Source organism: Eucalyptus grandis, chromosome 9, assembly GCF_016545825.1.
Source record: "Eucalyptus grandis isolate ANBG69807.140 chromosome 9, ASM1654582v1, whole genome shotgun sequence".
NCBI classification, from domain to species: Eukaryota; Viridiplantae; Streptophyta; class Magnoliopsida; order Myrtales; family Myrtaceae; genus Eucalyptus; species Eucalyptus grandis.
Window position 1 is genome coordinate 41561901 of NC_052620.1, and position 18866 is coordinate 41580766.

At 38.1% G+C, this 18866-nt stretch overlaps 1 protein-coding gene and 1 long non-coding RNA gene across 3 annotated transcripts; both read right to left on the reverse strand.

The window, feature by feature from the left end:
• Positions 1-10173: 10173 nt before the first annotated feature.
• Positions 10174-13627, reverse strand: LOC120286012 (protein trichome birefringence-like 12). Of its 2 annotated transcripts, none has more exons than XM_010031629.3 (4): positions 12995-13627; positions 12197-12334; positions 11218-11467; positions 10174-10940 (listed from the first exon to the last, which is right to left on the reverse strand). In XM_010031629.3, the coding sequence occupies exons 1-4, from the start codon at positions 13564-13566 to the stop codon at positions 10923-10925; spliced, it is 978 nt and encodes a 325-aa protein (XP_010029931.2). In that variant the 5' UTR covers positions 13567-13627; the 3' UTR covers positions 10174-10922. The 2 variants fall into 2 exon arrangements, with proteins under 2 accessions (XP_010029931.2, XP_039157369.1); XM_039301435.1 differs by having other exon boundaries at positions 10174-10963; positions 12995-13615.
• Positions 13628-14694: 1067 nt separating this feature from the next.
• On the reverse strand, positions 14695-16775 carry LOC120288187. The gene is made up of 3 exons (XR_005546485.1): positions 15733-16775; positions 15486-15547; positions 14695-15225 (listed from the first exon to the last, which is right to left on the reverse strand). It is a non-coding gene; the product is annotated as an uncharacterized LOC120288187 (long non-coding RNA).
• Positions 16776-18866: the final 2091 nt, after the last annotated feature.

The window sequence follows — 18866 nt, forward strand, 5'->3', positions numbered from 1 at the left end:
TTCTATGGATCAGTCTAAATCAAAATCTAATTCTCAACGATTTGTGCACAATCGTAATCGGATCAAAATCCTCTGTCAAATATCACGGAGTATTGCCGCATATCTTCCAACAAAAACTTTTCTCACAGGTGATGTTTTTATTTACGAGAGAGAGAGAGAGAGAGAGAGAGAGAGAGAGAGAGAGAGAGAGAGAGAGAGAGAGAGAGAGAGAGAGAGAGAGAGAGAGAGAGAGAGCGCAAATCGGGAATGAGAAGAAACTCAAATAAATGCTTCGCCATCGGACACGTTCTGCTTCTTCACTGGATCGTTTGGACAAGCGGACGTGTGGGATTTCATTTGGGCAAAGAACTGAAGAAGACCGGGTGGCTCGAGGTTTGAATTCAATCAATGTGTTAAAGTATTAATAAAATTGATTGATGTGTTAGACAAATCCTCTGACAAAAAGAAATCAACGGACGTGATTTATGATGGACTGTCTCCAGTGAAGACCTCATCAAATATTAGCAGGCACATGAGAAGAAACTCAAATAAATGCTTCGCCATCGGACACGTTCTGCTTCTTCACTGGACCGTTTGGACAAGCGGACGTGTGGGATTTCATTTGGGCAAAGAACTGAAGAAGACCGGGTGGCTCGAGGTTTGAATTCAATCAATGTGTTAAATTCAATCAATGTGTTAAAGTATTAATAAAATTGATTGATGTGTTAGACAAATCCTCTGACAAAAAGAAATCAACGGACGTGATTTATGATGGACTGTCTCCAGTGAAGACCTCATCAAATATTAGCAGGCACATGAAAAAGAAAGAAGACAGAGCTAAGCATGAAGATAAAGAATGTTAACAAAGGTCATTGAAGAGCCCTCCACTGATTGCTACGCTTGCCTTCATATGCATTTATTGTATTTGTGTGCTTTTGTTAACTTTGTGGACTTTCTTGTTGCTTCATGGCTATCGGCTCATTTAATGTGTGTTTTTGTGTCGACATTATGTCTTAGAATAATAAGCGTGGGAGATAACAAGATGGAGGTTCTGCACGCGTGTTAGTTGTTGGAAGAAGATTCTTCGAACTAGTTAATGTTTCTTGACATAATGAGAGATTCATGGCCGCGTGTGACTTCACGAGACCTTTATAAAATATCAAGTACATGTATCCTGACATCTGTCAACTTTATGAAATTATATATAGGTGCAAGTTTATCAAATTGTTCTCAATTATTACTTAGGTTTTAGATTTAAACATGATTAGTAACTTATGTAAAGTTTAGTAATATGCAAGGAAGTAAATTTTCAATATCAATCATGATTTTGCCATGTGTTCTCTAATGAATCGGTAGTGAGTTTGGATATTTAAAATTATCAGAAGTAGTAACTCTTAATATAGTCAATGACCTTTCGTACAAAAGAAAAACACCAAGTTTTGATATGTCTTAGAAAGTTGAACTTTTTCACATTGACTAGTAATTTCCTTCTCGAGAAAGGAAGAAGGATAGCAACTTTTGAATGTGATTAGTGACATTTCGTAAAAAAGTTGGTCATTTCAACCAATTGGTAGGTTCCACAAATAAATATTAGTAAGCGATTGAAACAATCAGTACTTTTGAAACAATCTAACCAATGTTGGTACATAAACTCAAAATTTGGCAATTTCATATTATATTTGGTAACTTTAACATGTTGGTAAGCTATGCAAGTAATATTGATAAATTATTGCAAAATTTTATAATTTAAAAAAAATTAAATAAATGGCAATAACTAGCTCAAATATAATTGGTAGTTTCATATAAGAGTTGGTAAATTAAGCTACAAATAGATATTGGTATGTTGGAATAGTTGGTAATCTTGAAAAGAGATGATAAATTTTATACGAGTTGGAAATTTTTAATCCATTGTTAAGTTCAAATAAATGTAGGTAAAATTATTTGAACAATTGGTACTTTTTAAACTATGAAATAAATATTTGTAAGTGGACTCAAATAGGAGTTGATCATTTCGTATAAGAGTACTAGTTTTGTAAGTTGGTAAACTACACAAGCAATTTTATATAAATTATTGGAACAATTGGTAATTGGGACATGATCACATAAATGCCGGTAACTACCCTTATTAGAGTTGGTAATTTTTTGACAAATTGATCACTTAAGCTCTGTTTTCAACTGGTATATTATATGAACCCAAATAAGAGTTGATAATTATATGAAAAAAAAATGATAACTTAATCTCCGCTTTCAATGTTGGTAAATTATTGGAATAGTTAGTGATTTTTGTTGGTAATATCGTGTCGAAGTTGGTCATTAATATGTTGGAATGCTATGAAATAATTCATGGTAATTTATTGAACAGTTTGTACTTTTGAAACAAGCAAACAAAAGTTAGCAAATGGACTAAAAAAGAGCTGGTAATTTCATATAACATTTGATGACTTTGATTGAGTTGTGCAAATAAATATTGGTAGATTATTGGAATAGTTAGCAATTTCGAAACTATCAAATAAACATAGATAACTAGCTAGAATAAGGGTAGGTAATTTCATGTAAAATTTGGTAACTCAAGTTTCACATATAAAAGTTGACAAATTAATGGAATAATTGGTTATTTTGAAAGAAGTTTTTAAATTTTTTGTAACAATTAGCAATTTTAACACTTTGGTAAGCTTGAGAATACTATGTACACAAAATTGTAAGAGTTGTACTGTCCAAACAAGTTGTTCATATAAGAATTGGTATTTCTTTTTTTTTATAAAATCTAGTGTAGTTCACGAATTACTACTGCTAAGCTCCATAAATATATATCAATAGATTATTGAAATAATTCATAGGAGTTGGTAAATTTGTATGAGGGTCAGTTATTTAAACACACGTTGGTAATTTCTGTGATTACAAAATGGTAAATGGTTGGAATAATTCCCAAAACAACTAAGTACAAGTTGCTAAGTGACTCAAATAAGAGTTCGTGTTTCTTCAATCAGTTAAGTAACTTAATCCAAGATATATTGGTAAAACACTCAAATTATAAATTGGTAATTTTGTTTAAATGATAGTAACTTCAATACGTTGGTTAGCTTTAACAATTATATTGGTCAATTATGACAACCTTTAGTAATTTTAGAATAATTAGACTAAACGTGGCAAGTGATTCATATAAAATTTGTTAAGTTAAAATATTAACAACCTATGATGTGTTCTTTTTTAAACTAAATCTATGATTTCAAAAAGCAAAATCTTGAAATGATCACTTATATTGATTACAAAGTTAAATGAATGAAAAATATTTTTATCATCAATGAAAATATTTAAGCATAATTTATTGTTGATAATAAACAAAAATCGTTTACTAATTATTCTAAGTGATGACCAATCTTTTTAAGAAAAACAATTTTCAAATCACTCATTTCTCCCAAAATAAAAGCACTGTGAGAAAAAAATTTGACAAATCAGTCAAATTAAAGTTGATAATTTCGTACCATAGTTTATAAGTTCCACAACTATCTTTTGATAGATTACTAAAACAGTTCATAATTTTTTTTAGTATAAATAAATGTCATACTTTCCAAAATCAATATGCGGGTAAAACAAATTGATATCAATTAGCAACGCATTTGAGAAGTTACCAACTTCTCTTTATCAGCACGGAACAATATCCCCTTTTTTCCCTCCCGGAACACAATCTGTTAAAAAATGTGGAGCACCAAGTTAATTTTCTCATCTTCAGAAACACCCTGCACTAAGAAGTCCCTTAGATTGTTGATATCTTGCCAGCAAGCGACACGTGCTCCTACTGAAGGAGATAATGGCTTTCACTCAGCATGACATGACTCAGTGCAATGTATGAAGCCAAAATTCTGGAGATCGTCGCCTGCAGCAGATGGACAGTGACGGTATATCCTCCTTGCCAACGGGAGCATGCATGGAAATTTCACATTTAACTCGGGTGGGTATTTGTTTCGTCAGCCTGCATGAGGACAAAAAGGTGAGGAAAATACACTTCTCAAAGGCTCGACATACTATTAAGAACTAATGTAGGGTAGTTAGTATGACAGTCATTTGCCAATTCAACATGCAGGGAAATATGAGGGTGTTATCTGTTGAAGTTGTTGATTTGACAATGATGTTTTGGGATGTTGGGAAAGAAATTCATCAGGATTAAGCAATTTCTCCAATGATTATGCAGACAAAAACATGAAATCAAATTAAATACCTGCGCGAAGTTGCATGGAATGGCTGTCACATCAAACTTCTTGTGAAAGGTGTTTTGTAACATTCGATAGATTAAGGGGCTGCATGGTAATGTTCTTTTTTTTTTTTTTTTTGAACAAAAATTTTGTTTTTTTGTTCCCGGGAACAAAGAACAAAAACGCATTTGTTTGCGTTTTTGTTTAAAATCTGTTTTTGTTCCCGAACAAAATTAGAACGGAAATGAGAAACAAAAAAAAATTGTTTTTTCGTTCTAGAAACACTTCTGAAGAACATTTTTTCTCTCTCTTCTCTTTTCTTCTTCTTTTCTTCTTCTTTTTTTCTTTGGCCGGTCGCGGCCTCGGCCATGGCCGGCAACCGGCTTCGAGGGTCGGCGACGCTCGGCCTCGCCGGATTTGGGCGAGGCCAAACTCGCCAGCCACCGGTGAGGCTCGGCCTCGCCGGATCTAGGCGAGCCCGAGCTCGCCCGGCCAAGGCGTAGACCGAGCCTCGCCCAACCACGACGAGGCTGCCGGCCCCCGTTGGCCGATCGCCGGAGGCCGGCGACCAGCCAAAAGAAGAAAAAAAGAAAAAGAAAAAGAAAGGAAAAAAATGAAAAATAAAATAAAAATATTTAAAAATTAAAAGAAACAAAAAAAAGAACACAAATTTACCAAACGTATTTCTGTTCATTTTTTATTTCCAGTAACAAGTTTACCAAACGCGTCTTTTCGGTCAAAAATTGTTCCCTGGAACAAAAATAATTTTTTCTATTTCATTCCCGGAACAGTTTTTTTGAACAGAAAACGTTACCAAACACGCCCTAAATAACCTCCATCTTTACTAAATAACTTCATCTAGTGCTTGATTGTAACATTCGGCAGATCAGGTGCATTTCCAAGCACTGTACAAGTGTACATCCTGTAATGTCCAACAGTACAGAGACTAAAGTACCTCAAGACCCTAAATCTCTCTTTTTCACGAGCTCGCATTTCTAGATATCGTAACCACTGCAGTTTATATAGATTTGAAAGTTTTTCAATGTATTTGCACTAAGAAATGTTCCGCAATTCCAATGATTCCATCTCTTGAAACCCTTCAATCTTACGTAGACTTCTGCAACTTTCAAGATACCTCCAGCTTTTCATAACGAAGAATGAGAACTCTTATCATTCTCCAAAATCTGCTCAAGCTCTTTGATGCCCCCCATCGACACTTGCCAATCAGAAAGATCACCATTTAGGATGTTAGAGACCAGTAAACTCTGCAAATATTCCAAGCCCTAGTGTCGCAGCGATGGCTCTCAGATGTCTATGACAAAGATATGGTATGCAAATGGTTCAAGAAGTTGGTTGTAACATTACCTTGGCAACATCAGTCTTTCGTGATTGGTGGTGGTTGTAGAGGCAATAGCTGTACAGCACGCTAGATTGGCTAGCTAGTGGTGGTGGCTAAAGCAGTGATAAACCATCGATGATGATGCGCTGTGTAAATGTCTTCGTCATACTTTATAATAGTGATATGTCAAATGCAAATCAACGTTCCTATATTGCTTAAGAGTTGAATGGGATGAGATTCTATACTATATTATTACTTGATCACTAATATACAATGACAAGGATCTATTTCCTGAATACATTCAAGCAAACCAAGCATGCATTCACAAGGCCAGAAAATAGAAATCCACAACATCATTAGTCACGCAAATTCATGAGTTAATAAATAACCCATTGACCATGTTCTTCGGTTCCCACCTTTCAATGATCCAACCACATCGAGATCATTTCTCCATCCTTGGATGGTCTCACAGTCATAGTGTTTCTCGTGCTGTGAGAAGGCTTTTGCATGAGGAAGAAGATTGCAAAGATCATTTGTTTCCTTTCTTCCCTACGTTCAACCATTTGTGCCACCTCCTTGAGGCACTTTCTACTTGAAACATATTCTCTACTCTTTAGAGAAAATGGGTAGGAAGATCCTTTCTTGATGGCTTCTAAAAGATCAGGGGCAATCTCTTCTCCTGCAGGGAGCATCCTCCTTGTCTTTGAAGACCTTGACAGCGGCATCTAAAAGGCCATCATAAAGAATATCAGGGAACCCCTTGTGAGTATCCGATCCCCTCAAGCTCAAGCAAACCTCATAATCATATCCCGGTATAGCAGAGACGTAGAAATTACTATTTACTTGGACAAGCAGGACAGACAAGTCGCTATTGACTTGTGGCGCGTCCAATTTGGCATTTTTACAAACAGATTGTACCCTTCTTCTCTTGCAGAATTCATTCGAGAAATTGACGGAGAAGATGATCGAAATTACCATCGCAACACAGGAAATCCACGTTGACCAAGAAAGCAAGAGGTCACCACTGAAGTACATAGCTTTGAAGTCGATTCGCAATGGATGTAGACTGCACGGGCCCAAATGGCAAATTACAGAGTGAAAGTACGACCGACGACAACACAGTCAAGGAGGTGGAGATCTTCTTTGCCTGGTTCCATTATTGCTTCAGTACGATGTTAGCTTCACTTTCACAGCAGCCAAACTGGGGATTCCTCCTCTGAGCACCTTTCCGGTCGTTCCCACAAGTCGTCTTCAAGTTGATTGAGTTGTCGGGTCGATAATCCAAGACATGACAGGAAGCAGAGGTCAAATGCTTCACTTATCAGCCGCTCAATCAAACCTCCCAGGGGCCAGGGGGATCGTTAAACATTTGAACCGTTTCCAGTTTATTCATTATGCTTCATATTCAATACCCATCAAACGCTATTGGCATAGAACCCGATCAAAAAACAAAATTTATTGCCGAGTCTAATTATGGTTCGTTTTACCGATGACCATTGCCAATCAACAGAATTCAACGAACAAAACTCCATTTTTTTAAGAGGGTCAGAGAAAAAAAAGGGAAAGCGTGAGCAATGCAGAGAAAACACAAATCAAACGAACTCGGGTTGCCATGATAATTTCTGCATAAACATGTACAATCAATGGATCAAACGGACGTCGTGCACTACAGTAACCACTCACTTCTCTGCTCTTCCCATCCGAGAAAAGAAGGAAGAAATTGCAAAGCGAATAGGCACTTACCACCAACAAAATTATAACCCCAAGACACATTCACTTGCTCTCACCCAAGCCCATCAACCTCTTCAAACTAGGAAAAAACGCCGAATCGTCCGAGAAAGACGGCTTCTTTTCTCGCCGCAGGTGCTCCTCGACCATCTCCACGACGGACCTCGGGGACAGGGGATGGAAATCGGCGCTCCAATTCGACACGAACTCCGCCGCCATATCCCTCCGCTCGCCGTCCTCCATCCTCTCCCACCTCCTCCTCAGCTCGTCCTCCCCCAGGGAGAAGTAGCCGCAGAGCTCCGCGAACAGGAGGGCCCGGCCCTTCCTCAGGGCCTCGTCCTTCTGCTTCTTCTGGGCGTGCACCCTCGCGACCTCCTCCGCCAAGGCGGACGCGATCTCAGCGTCGCCGGTGGGCCTCTTCGCCCTGCACGACACGGAGGCGGGGAGCGGCTTGCGGGGGTCGAAACGGAGGGGGCGGAGGCGGGATTTCGGGGGCGGGGCAGGGCGTGCAGGGGAAGGGCGTGGATTCTCAGCGCCATTGGAGGGTCGGACTGGTTCGGAGAGGACGAGGATTCGAATGAGGGACGACGGTCGGGAAGGAGGATTTGGGGAAGGGGAAAATCGACTTGAGTGCGGCTCTAAGGGGTTCTTAAAAAATAATTTGTAGATTTCTAATGACATTAACTTCACATTCGCGTATAATTTTCATATTCCGACCAAAAAAATGTGGCTTTCGTATGATATGCAAGATTGTTTCTGTGTTGTGTGAAAGTCTACTACTGATCATCATGTGAATGAATTCTGATCATATTAAAATCTTAATTTTTCTTCATTGAGAAATGAGAATGTTTAGGCTATGAAATTACTACTTTTAAACATTTGGTGACTTTTAGAGAGTATGTACGAACACTCTTTGCTATTAATTATTTAGACTGATTAGTGAATTTTGATGAATGGAATAACGTTCCACCATTAATATTTGTAATGATATATACTATAATTGATGTTCTAACAAGAAAAATTAAGAGTCTATTTTATCGTGGCTAATATCATGAGGCATGAAAATAAGTATAGACCTATATTTGTCTACTTTTTTTCAAAATAGAAAGTAACTTTTAACAATTTAGTCACGCTTGACTTATTAGCTAGTTCCAACTCTTCACAACTTATATAAAACAAAGAATTGGTTAAATTTCCAAAAATTGAAATAATTTTGAGGGGCAGTGTATTAATTTGGGAAACATTTCAAGATGTTCTGATTTAAACACCAGCGAAAATGTTGATTGTGTAAAATATTGAAGAAGTCAAAAATTAAGATAGAAAACCCATAATCATAATGTGTTGTCTCGTAGAGGGAGTGTTTAAGTATTGTTTTACATCGCTTGATGACATGTCCTAAATGCTCTACATATTTATAAGGTTGCCCTCTATCTATTAATTTAAGCTTTTAGGTTGAATTTTTAATATGATATCAAAGTCAATGTTATTCCTTTTCACGAATATGCATAGTCAAAATTCCATTCACATGTTGCCTGTGATCAGGCATGCACATGATTAGGGTTTTCGAAGTATTGTCTTATCACGTACTATTGTCTCACATTACTATGAGCATGCATGTGAGTGGTGTTATTAGAGTATTGTCTCACATCGCTTAACAACAGTAAATAGAATGGAGTTGTTGAAGTATTGTCTTACATCGCTTGACAATGAAAAGTATTGTCTCACATTGCTAAGAGTGTGAAGGATTGTAAATGCTCTGTTGTTAAAGTATTGGTGTGCACGAGAAGAATTATCTCACATCGCTTGACAACTTATCTTAAAAGCTTTATTCATTCATGCGATCTCCCTCCGCTTGTTAACTTACCATTTTGGGTTAGACTTTTTAACAAATAAAAATTCAAATAGATCAAGGACATCAAAACCATTGACAATATATATAAGAAAAAGTCTTAAACATATTGCACTTTTGTCAATTTAGTCCTAGACATTTTCACTTCTTGCCAATTGAGTCTATCCGACTAATTTAAAACAAAAAATGCTAAAATGAACACCAGTGGTGCCACGTAGACCGCTAGCAATAAGTAAACAATTTTAAATAATATTTTAATATTTTTCCTTCTTTTTTTTTTTTTGCCTTTCTTCTTTACCTCTTCCCGCCATAGGCGACAACCGACCACCGGCCACAGGCGAGGCCGGGCGGGCGAGGGCTAGCCCTAACGAGGGGAGCCCTTGCCCCGGCCCGAGCAGCAAGGGTCGCCTAGGCGGAGCCAACCGACGCTCGCCGAGGCCACTCGACCTAAGCAAGCCTCGGCGAAGGCTCTTCTAAGGTTGACCCTCACCCAGGTTAGGGCGGTCGGGCTGCGCCTATGGCGGGCGAGGCCAACCGGTGGCCGACCGGCTACCGGAAAAGGCAAAAAAGAAAGCCAAAAGAAAAGAAAGAAAAAAAAAGGAAAAAAAATAATAAAAATTCATAAAATATTAAAATATTATTAAAAATTATCAATGTCAACGCCGACAGTCCTACATGACATCGCCAGCAGCCACGTCAACATTTTCCGACCATAATTGGACTAATGGATTCAACTGGCAAGAAATGAAAAAGGTTTAAGATTTATGATTGAATTGACAAAAGTACAATAAGTTTATGACTTTTTTAACAATTTTCTCATACGATCTCCCTCCACTTGTTAACATACCATTTTGAGTTAGACTTTCTGACAAATAAAAATTCAAGTAGATCACGGCCATCAGAACCATTGACAACATATATATAACACACGAATCTGATTGCTACAATCGCATAGGACTCCAACCGGGGTCCAAAGTTCCAAATAGATCCACCCCTGCGATGGAGGTGTACTAACATACAAGACAGTATCATATCAATCTACCCAGAACCTTTCACATCGCACCAAATCATCTCACCGTGCATGAACGTTGAACGAAAGAATACACTATGCTCATCTATTTCTTAATTCAAATGTCGTCTTTACACAATGGTCGTGTCGGAGAGACCAACCGGGATATGTCCCCTTTTTTTCAGCCACCTCCCCACTAAAACAAGAAAGAGAATAGCTCATCTACAAGGAAGAACAAACTTCAAATCTATGAGCCATAAGCTTTAAAAAATGACCACCATGGTTAAGGCAAGCACACCGGCAACAATGGAGACCCTTGGATTCAGGTTCCTAACATGTTGCGATTGAAGTGTCTCGATGGTTGACTGGTAAAGCTTGTCGCTAGCTATGAAGCAGACACTTCACTTTAAAATCGTCAGTTCCCAGTTCGTTGCAAGTCATGGAGCAGCTGCAAGTCTACCAGCAAATAATTTAAGAATTTCAAAGATAGTTTCACATGATTAGGTGTAAAACCCCTTCTCAAAATTCAACCAGCTAGCTTCATCACCATCTTCAACAGTCACCATCGCATGATGCTTCCTAGTTCGTCACTGTCTCTCCAAGCCATGACGGATTAGTTGGGACAAAATATCGACCCATGTATCGGGCACACCTGGTAAGCACCAGTGCATGCAATCTTGGCCCCAAACAGCTACTGCGTCCTTCTTTCCCAACCAAATTGCTGGGTGGGCATCAGCTCTGTATTCACTCAAATGTGTCAAATCCAGCAACTGAATATCCGATCCTCGCAGCGTGCCTTCGATCAGATCATTCAGCAGTCTTGCTTCTTTATTCACCCCATTGTTGCTGGGATCAAACCACATATCAAGCTGTCTAGTTGTTAGTTCCCAATCCCAAATAAGAACTGATCTTATTATTGCGATATATAGAGAAGTCTCAAAGTAACTCAATAAAGAGAAACATCCAGAGACAGAGCAAACCCAAATTTATGGAAAGCATTTACTTAAATGTGTTATTTGACATGCAAGATAACTTTAAGTATGGTACTTGATCAGCTAACATGCTGGAACAGAAGCATGAGAGAGCAGTGTGGCGCAAATAGGGCAAAATTCTATTTTCGTACCTGAGAATCCAGGAGTGGCTCATTGAACAGGCAACTGCCGTTCTGATTCCAGTCTCCACCATGAAAATGCCTTGGCGACTGTAACCGCCAGAACTTGAGGGTCTTATTGGGGATTTTCCTTTGTATATGCAAAACCATATTCTCAAGAACAATTCTGAGTCCATCCAACATCTTGAGTGGTGGGAAGATGGGGCGTCCAGCCTGATAAAAGACTAGAGGTGTCTCTTCCGGGAACTTATCAGAACCCCACCTATCAAAGGAAAAAGGGTTCCATATAAGAAATGTTCAGGAAAAGGCTTATACAGGCAAGAACAAGTGACTAATATTAACAGTTCTTAAAGAGGCTATTAGTGAAATGGCGGCAATTCAGATTCATGAGAACCACAGTGTAAAGATTGGCGGACGATTTTGACTATTTTCCAACCTATATTATCTCAGTTTGCTTCTTCAAAAAACCACCAATGTGAAATATAATGCTGAGCTTAACTTTTCTCCTAAGACTTCTCTTATTTCTTTCCTCTACTCTTGGCTTCTTCAGAACCATACTCACTAATCTCAGCACTGATCCAACCTGATAATAAGGTTCCTTAAACCACCCATTTAAGTACTCACAGAATTCAATTTAGTTCACAAAACTAAAATAAATATGGCATAACTGGAATACACCAATTGATCCAACCTGATAAAGTTAAAGATAGCATAAACAGTTACCCTACACATCAGGACACACAAGAAATGACATGAACTAGCTTAGAAATGAGGAGATGAAGGTTTTCACGGCAGACAAAATCCTAAAACTAAGCAGAATAATCATGTATCACCTACACAGCCTAAAGGTTTTAGATATTTAAAGGGCAAGGCCCACACATTGCATTAGAGAATGCAGGGAAAAATAATGAAAGCATTAAGACACCAAGGATGCAAAAGCATCAAAGAGATTGATCTTAGTGAACAAAACTAAGCAACAGAGGGAAATTACCAGTGACCAGTATTGAAAACAAGGACATCGCAAAAGTCATTGATGTGGGCCCAATCATCAGCAGGTACGTCCACATCTACTCGATAAAAACCTTTTGATCCTTGTCCTTCAGCCAGAGTGGGCTCTTTCGGCTGCCACCTTCAATTAATCAGTTATAAGCATGTGAGGTTGCAAGTACAATGCAGATTTATTTAAAAGAAAATAAGCGACATTAACACTTCCAGTTCCAGCTATCGAAAAGCAAGAGATCTTTATAGCTTAATTGCAGATACTTGAGTTAGACTCAGCATCAATTAGCAACTCTTCCAGATTACGGCATTGCAATTTGCCAGTTTATGCTGGTCCATCGATCGCATACCCCCCGGGCTTTTCTAGCACATTCTTACAACAATGTTGACAACTACCTCTAAGAAAAAGTCAGAAGCTCTCTCTCGAAATCTTTACACTTGTTAAACAGCAGTTTCTACAAACAAAGTCTGTACATAGGAATAAGGTGCAGACGCACCACGTGGTAACCAAATTCCATTCCAGAAAATTGATAGAAGTTCTGATGGAGAAGAAGCTTGTCTGATGAAAACAAAAGCAACTGGGGATGAGTATACTTGGGAGCTTCGTTAATTAATTAAATATGCAACAGACATGAACATTCATCAATAACAGTCTATTACTTGAAAACATCCATCCCATAGAATATCAAAACAATGGCCACATCAATCACTCAAGATCGTCTCTTCAACAATGCAACGAGATGAACAGAAAAAAAAAAAAACAAAACCACTGATCAATAAATGGTCTTACTCGTATTTAGCCAACAGCACCGCTCTGTGGTAAGCAACCGTGACATTAAACTTGGGAAAATGAGCCCCTCTCCACGCCCCTTTCCTCTTCCACTTCTTGGCGCCCGCATCGGCCGCCCTCAGTATACAAAGGAACGAAACCAAGAAGTTCTCATTCAAAGAGTCGCCCACGAACCCAATGTTCTTGTTCCTCATCAGACCCAGGAACCGAACCGGGTCGATCCGGTCCAAGCTGCAACCTTTGGGGACCCATCTCCAAGAATTGATCGTGACCATGTTCTCTCGCTGGTTCCTCAAGCAGTTCCAGGCGTTCCGGTGGAACGGGCACGTCTCGTCGTACATGGGTTTCCGGGTTTCCGGGTCGCGGACCCATCGGCCGTCGAAGAGGTTGCAGGATCGGGAGACCTTCTCTTTGGGAGGGGGAGGGGGAGGAGGAGGGGAGGCAGGGGAAGTGAGGAAAGTGGAGGAGAGGAAGAGGATGATTACGGTTAGGAAGACGGCGTACGGGAAGAGCGAGGAAGGCGAATTGAGAGAAGGCGCTTCCCTTTTCTTGGCAGCATCGGGCGAAGGCATGTCAGATCTCTCCCTGAATTCCCTCAGATCACTCAGAGAGAGAGAGAGATATGGAATAGCAAGTAGGAGAAGATCCAATTACTAGGACTTTCATATAACAGTTACGTGAGAGTTATATCATATGGTTTGATTTTGAAAAATGTCATCCTTGTGATCAATTTTTTTTTAGCTGAAATTTAAATTCATTTTCTTACCCCTTCTCTTTTCAAAAAAAAAAAAACCACTATGTTCCTCCTCTTACCAATCTCTTAATTTTTCTCATCGACTTAGTGTTGATGACATGGATTAATGAAAAGAAGAATTGGTGACATGAAGGCTTATATAAGTTTAATATGTTGAAAAGAAAATTGAAATAGATCAACACAAATCAAAAGATTTCATAAAAACGATTGGCGAAATGGAAAAATTAAGAACAAATAAAGTCATAGAACTACTGACACAAATGACATTGTTCACTGCCTTAAGCTTGAGCATCCATGGGCATAATAATCTCGAAGCTCAAGCAAGCTGTCATGCCTACCTACCTTGAGCTTCGAGCTTGAGCTAAGCATCCAAGGTGGTTGCAAGATTCCGGATCGAGTATTCAAGGCCATGAGACTGGTCCTGAAAGTCACTTGATCATCCTCCCCATTAGGACATTGTAATCATGTTGTCATTATCATATTTATCGGGCGATAGTGGCATGAAATGCTTGCCCTTTTCCCCTTACTTCCGTATATGTTAGTTTGTCCCCGGAAGGTAGGTAGATATCAACACGGTAAGTATAAGAGTTCATGTGCGAATGGATTCCATCAATTATTGGACCATAGACATTATAAGAGGTCAAGTTAGCCACTAAGCCACAGAGCATCACAAGCCAAAACAACAACAATAATCACTCAAAGCATCGCCACCATCATACAGTCTACCAGTCTACCACCAGCCGACGTTGGATACTAGACATCGTCACAAGTCGACACCCCTGCCAACATCTTCGGTTAGCTGTCAGCACTGATGCCCCTGCTCCTTTCATCACCGCCTACTGTTGCCGCTGAAAAATAGCCGTGTTTTCGGTTTACATATCAAATATCTCACAATTTGAACTGGGAAACGAGAATTATATGACCACCTTAGCAGTAACCATGCAAATAAGCAACAGGGAAACCGTGGATTAATTGAACAATTGACATCTTTGGGGGAAAGTCATTGTCTATAAACGATTTATCTGATTAAAAGCGAATCTTCATATCGTAATCAAGCTTTAAAAAAGCTAAAATCTAGCCACAAAAGTATACAAATAATTAAGTCCTTTCCGAATCGACATTAGAGGTCTCTGCTAAATCAGGAGCAATTAAATCACTGCAAAGATCTCCCCACGTGCCTCAGAACCCATACAATCAGCAGGAGAGAAGAATCAGCAATAGGAGCTAAGCCGGATTCAGCTCGTCTTCAGAACATCATAGAATGATAGAGGCCTCTTCTTAGATCCACAGAGTTCGTCAGAGCAAGAGAAAACTAGGCAAGTGATAGCATTTGTCTCTCAAATTGCTTGAAGAATTGGCGCGTGAAATGAAAAAAGATATACCACAACTACAGAGCTAGGCGCAAAACTGAAGCTTCACCCCATGGACGGCCCATTAGTTGCAAACCAATTGGAAGGCCTTGCCTATCATACCCGATCTGTAATATTCACAACAAAAGTGATGGGATGAGCTATATATTACTGTACTAAAGTTGATGAATAGAATGGCTTAATGCAGTGACAAAGGGTGCCAAGGCTAGTGCAATTTGTTCTTCAGCTGGCTCAATGAGTTATAGCTCAATTTCTTGGCATGATGTTAGCTGTCAGCAGCCTAAAGTGAATTTTTGTGCAAATGAAAAATAGAATTCTGGGCACTAAATCACACGAAATTGCATACAGAAAACCCAGTGTCACTCACCGGGACAGAAATGGTAGGAAGACCTAGAAGATTTGCAGCAGTGACGAATCACATGAGATAACCTGAAATAAAAAGAGTGTGCACAAACTACTCAAGAATTTTCCCTTGTGAAGAGTGTCACATTGAGTATCTGAAAACTTGTTATTGCTACTAAAGCAAGCATGTGCACGAAACTTACTGTTCCAATGCAATTTGTGTGAAAAGATGGTTACTATCAAACTGGAGATTAATAATGCAACTGACAAACCTGTAACCTGCAAATCCATTTCCCCATATTTAAGGGCACTAGGAGGTATTTTAGGTGCTGTCATTCTGTAATAAACAATTTTTGTGTCAGTTGAAAATCTAAAAGAAGAATTAAGCTAACATTGAAGGACAGAAAACCCAAAATTTAAGTAGTGTGATTCTGATTCAGTCTGCCAAGCCATTGAAGCAGAGATCACAAATTTAAATCCAATTATGCATACTACCAGCTTGCTCCTCATCAAACTTGGATGATTGAAAGGACAAAAACTATGCTTATATCAGGCTTGCCAAGTCCAATTACACATCATCAAGCATTGAAACTGCATCCTCGAAGGGAAACACCAAGTTGAGCTAGTCACACGATGACATAACCAGTAGTTGGCGTCACTATGACATCATCTTTCTTGAAGATCTCCATATGATGGTACATTATTCTTCTCCTGAAATCAGATATCGGCATTACCACCATGTCTAAGAATAATTTAAGAAAGAACTGAATGAGATAGCGAATGCATTTTCAAATGACCACATGGAAGGCGTATACCTACACAGAATAAACTAGGTTCAACGGTTGCAGCAGCTTCAGCTATCATATAGCTAATCTAAAAACTAGACATGAATAAGTACAGGTTTCAGACTTCTGCCTAGTTAAAGACAGCGGGAGGACATGAAATAGTCACATGATGGGTGCAAATATCTCATGTCGAGAATAACATGCAATTTCTCTTTTATTTTCCTTTTTTGACCCCTAAGACACTGGGCAGCAACATAATCTGATGCAGTGAATAACCGGAACAGTGCCACGCTAGTCCGCAAATCATAAGACAGCGGGAGGACATGAAATAGTTACACGATGAGTTTGTGTATTTTTAAGTTCATGTATCTATTGAGTTCACGTAACTCTTGAGTTCATGCATCACTTTAGTTCATATATCTTTTTATACATGACTTTTCAAAACTCTATAAATTTGTTTGAACTATCTTTCATTCGAAGAAGAAGATAAACCTCACATCTCTTCACTTCAATTTTATCTAAGTGTGCTGATTTTGAGAAGTGTTTGTCAACGTTCTATCTGCATAGTGCTTATTCAAATAGATTTGAGGTGTTGTATCTTGGGAAACATAATTCATCAAGTTGTTTAGCACCATTGGCAAGACGTAATCACCTTAAAGAGATTCGGTTAGCCATAGTTGACATTTTATTTAATTTTGTTAAATTTTTATAACAATATTGCTAGTCTATATTTGGTTTACATTGGTGTACTCTTCACTTGTTGAGAAGATTTGTTCAATTTATTTGCTTATTGACATGGTCATTATTAGAGTTATTATCGCTTTATCAGAGTTATTATTTTTCTGATTACAACAAGTAGTGTCCTGTATTTTCCTCTAATATGTTATATTTCCAATAGCTGAAGCTTCAGCATGTGCGCATTGGATGGAGGAAGAAGATTCTTCAAATAAGTTGACGCTTCTCGACGTAACGAGATCTTCATGGCCGCATCTGATTTTGCAAAAGTTTAAAAAAAAATATATCCGAAGAAGACCACCACAAGTGCCATAATTTCATGGTGCTCATTTAAGTATCATAATTTTTTTGTTATCATTTGAGTGTCCTTACTTCTAGAAAGTGTTCATTTAAGTGTCATAATTTCTAATATCTCACATGAGTATCATAACTTTTTAATAACATTCACCCAAGTACTGGAAATTCAAAAAAAAAAAAAATACTGGAAATTCCATATGGCATAGCACTTGTAAGGAAAAATTACCAAAAAAGTTGTAAAAATATTATACTTTTACCTATTTAGCCATAAATATTTTAATTGTACTGATTAAAACCTAAATATTTTCACGTTTTTTGTTAATTAAGATCATTCGACCAATTTTGATAGGAAATCACCGACGTAGACGTTGATTGTCCTATGTGGCACAACCAATGTTGATATGGATATTTTTAAAAAAAATTGAATTTGTTATTTTTGTTTTTCTTTCCTTTTTTTCTGATCCTAGCTAGCAACCATACCCGCCGAGTGACTTGAAACCTAGAATCTATCCGTTCAAAAGGATTCATCATCTTACGTGAGCCTAGAACTTACCCAATATACTTTAGAATTTGAAACCTATCCTATTACAAGTTCCAAAGTCTACTCAAGTTCCACGTATAATTAAATGAATGGTTGTAGTGAATTGAAACATTTAATGATTATTACTTACTACTATAATTCGCTTACCATAACTTATATTTAAATACACAAAAATATTAATATTAATAAAATAAAAGTCTCATTCATAAAATGGAAGCCTAAACTAGTACTTTCAGATTATACACTCATCATCAAACGGCAGGGGAATATCACAAAATCACGAGAAAACATGAATTAAGAAAAATATTAAAACTTATTTCAGATTCTAGGTTATAATTTACAGGTTCCATGTTCCTTAAACTAAAAGTTTGGAACCTATCCATTGAAAGAAGTATCTCATTTTTTGAAACCTAGAATCTACTCTGCATACCTTAAAACCTGGAACTTATAGGTTCCCACAGGTCCGATTTTTAGGTTTCAGGTTTTATCCTAAAACCTTGATCACCCCTATCGGCCAAGGTTAAAGATTCAAAAGGAAAAAAAAAAATTTTGAAAAATTTTGAAAAAAAAAAAAATTATAAAATTTTCAACGTGAGGGAAGAAGGGTTAGGAAGACAGCATATGGGAAGAGCGAAGGATGTGACTTGAGAGAAGGCGCTTCCTTTTTCTTGGCGGCATCGGGAGAAGGCATATCAGATCTCTCCTTCAATTCCCGTCTGATCACTCAGAGAGAGAGAGAGAGAGAGAGAGAGAGCTGTAGAAAGAAGGAGTGGATCCAATTGCCAGGACTTTCATGAACAGTTATATGACAGTTATATCATATAGTTAGGTTTTGGAAAATGTCATCCTTCTGATCATTTTATTTTTGACCTGAAATTTAAATCCATTCCCTTACCCCTTTTCTCTTCCAAAAAAACCCTCCAATATATATTTGAAAAGTCGCACTATTTGTACTCCTATTAATCTCTTAATCTTTTTTGGACCTACCGTTGCTACCGTAAATTATCAAAAGAATAACTAGTGATAGAAAAGTTAAAATTGAAATAAA

Excerpts from the sequence above, each read along its gene's own strand:
- LOC120286012 (XM_039301435.1), bottom strand. The coding sequence starts at position 13,566 with ATGCCTTCGCCCGATGCTGCCAAGAAAAGGGAAGCGCCTTCTCTCAAT. Across the intron at positions 12,335-12,994 it reads GTGCTGTTGGCTAAATACGA|GTGGCAGCCGAAAGAGCCCA; the intron begins GTAAGACCATTT and ends GATTAATTGAAG. Across the intron at positions 10,964-11,217 it reads AGCCACTCCTGGATTCTCAG|CTTGATATGTGGTTTGATCC; the intron begins GTACGAAAATAG and ends ACAACTAGACAG.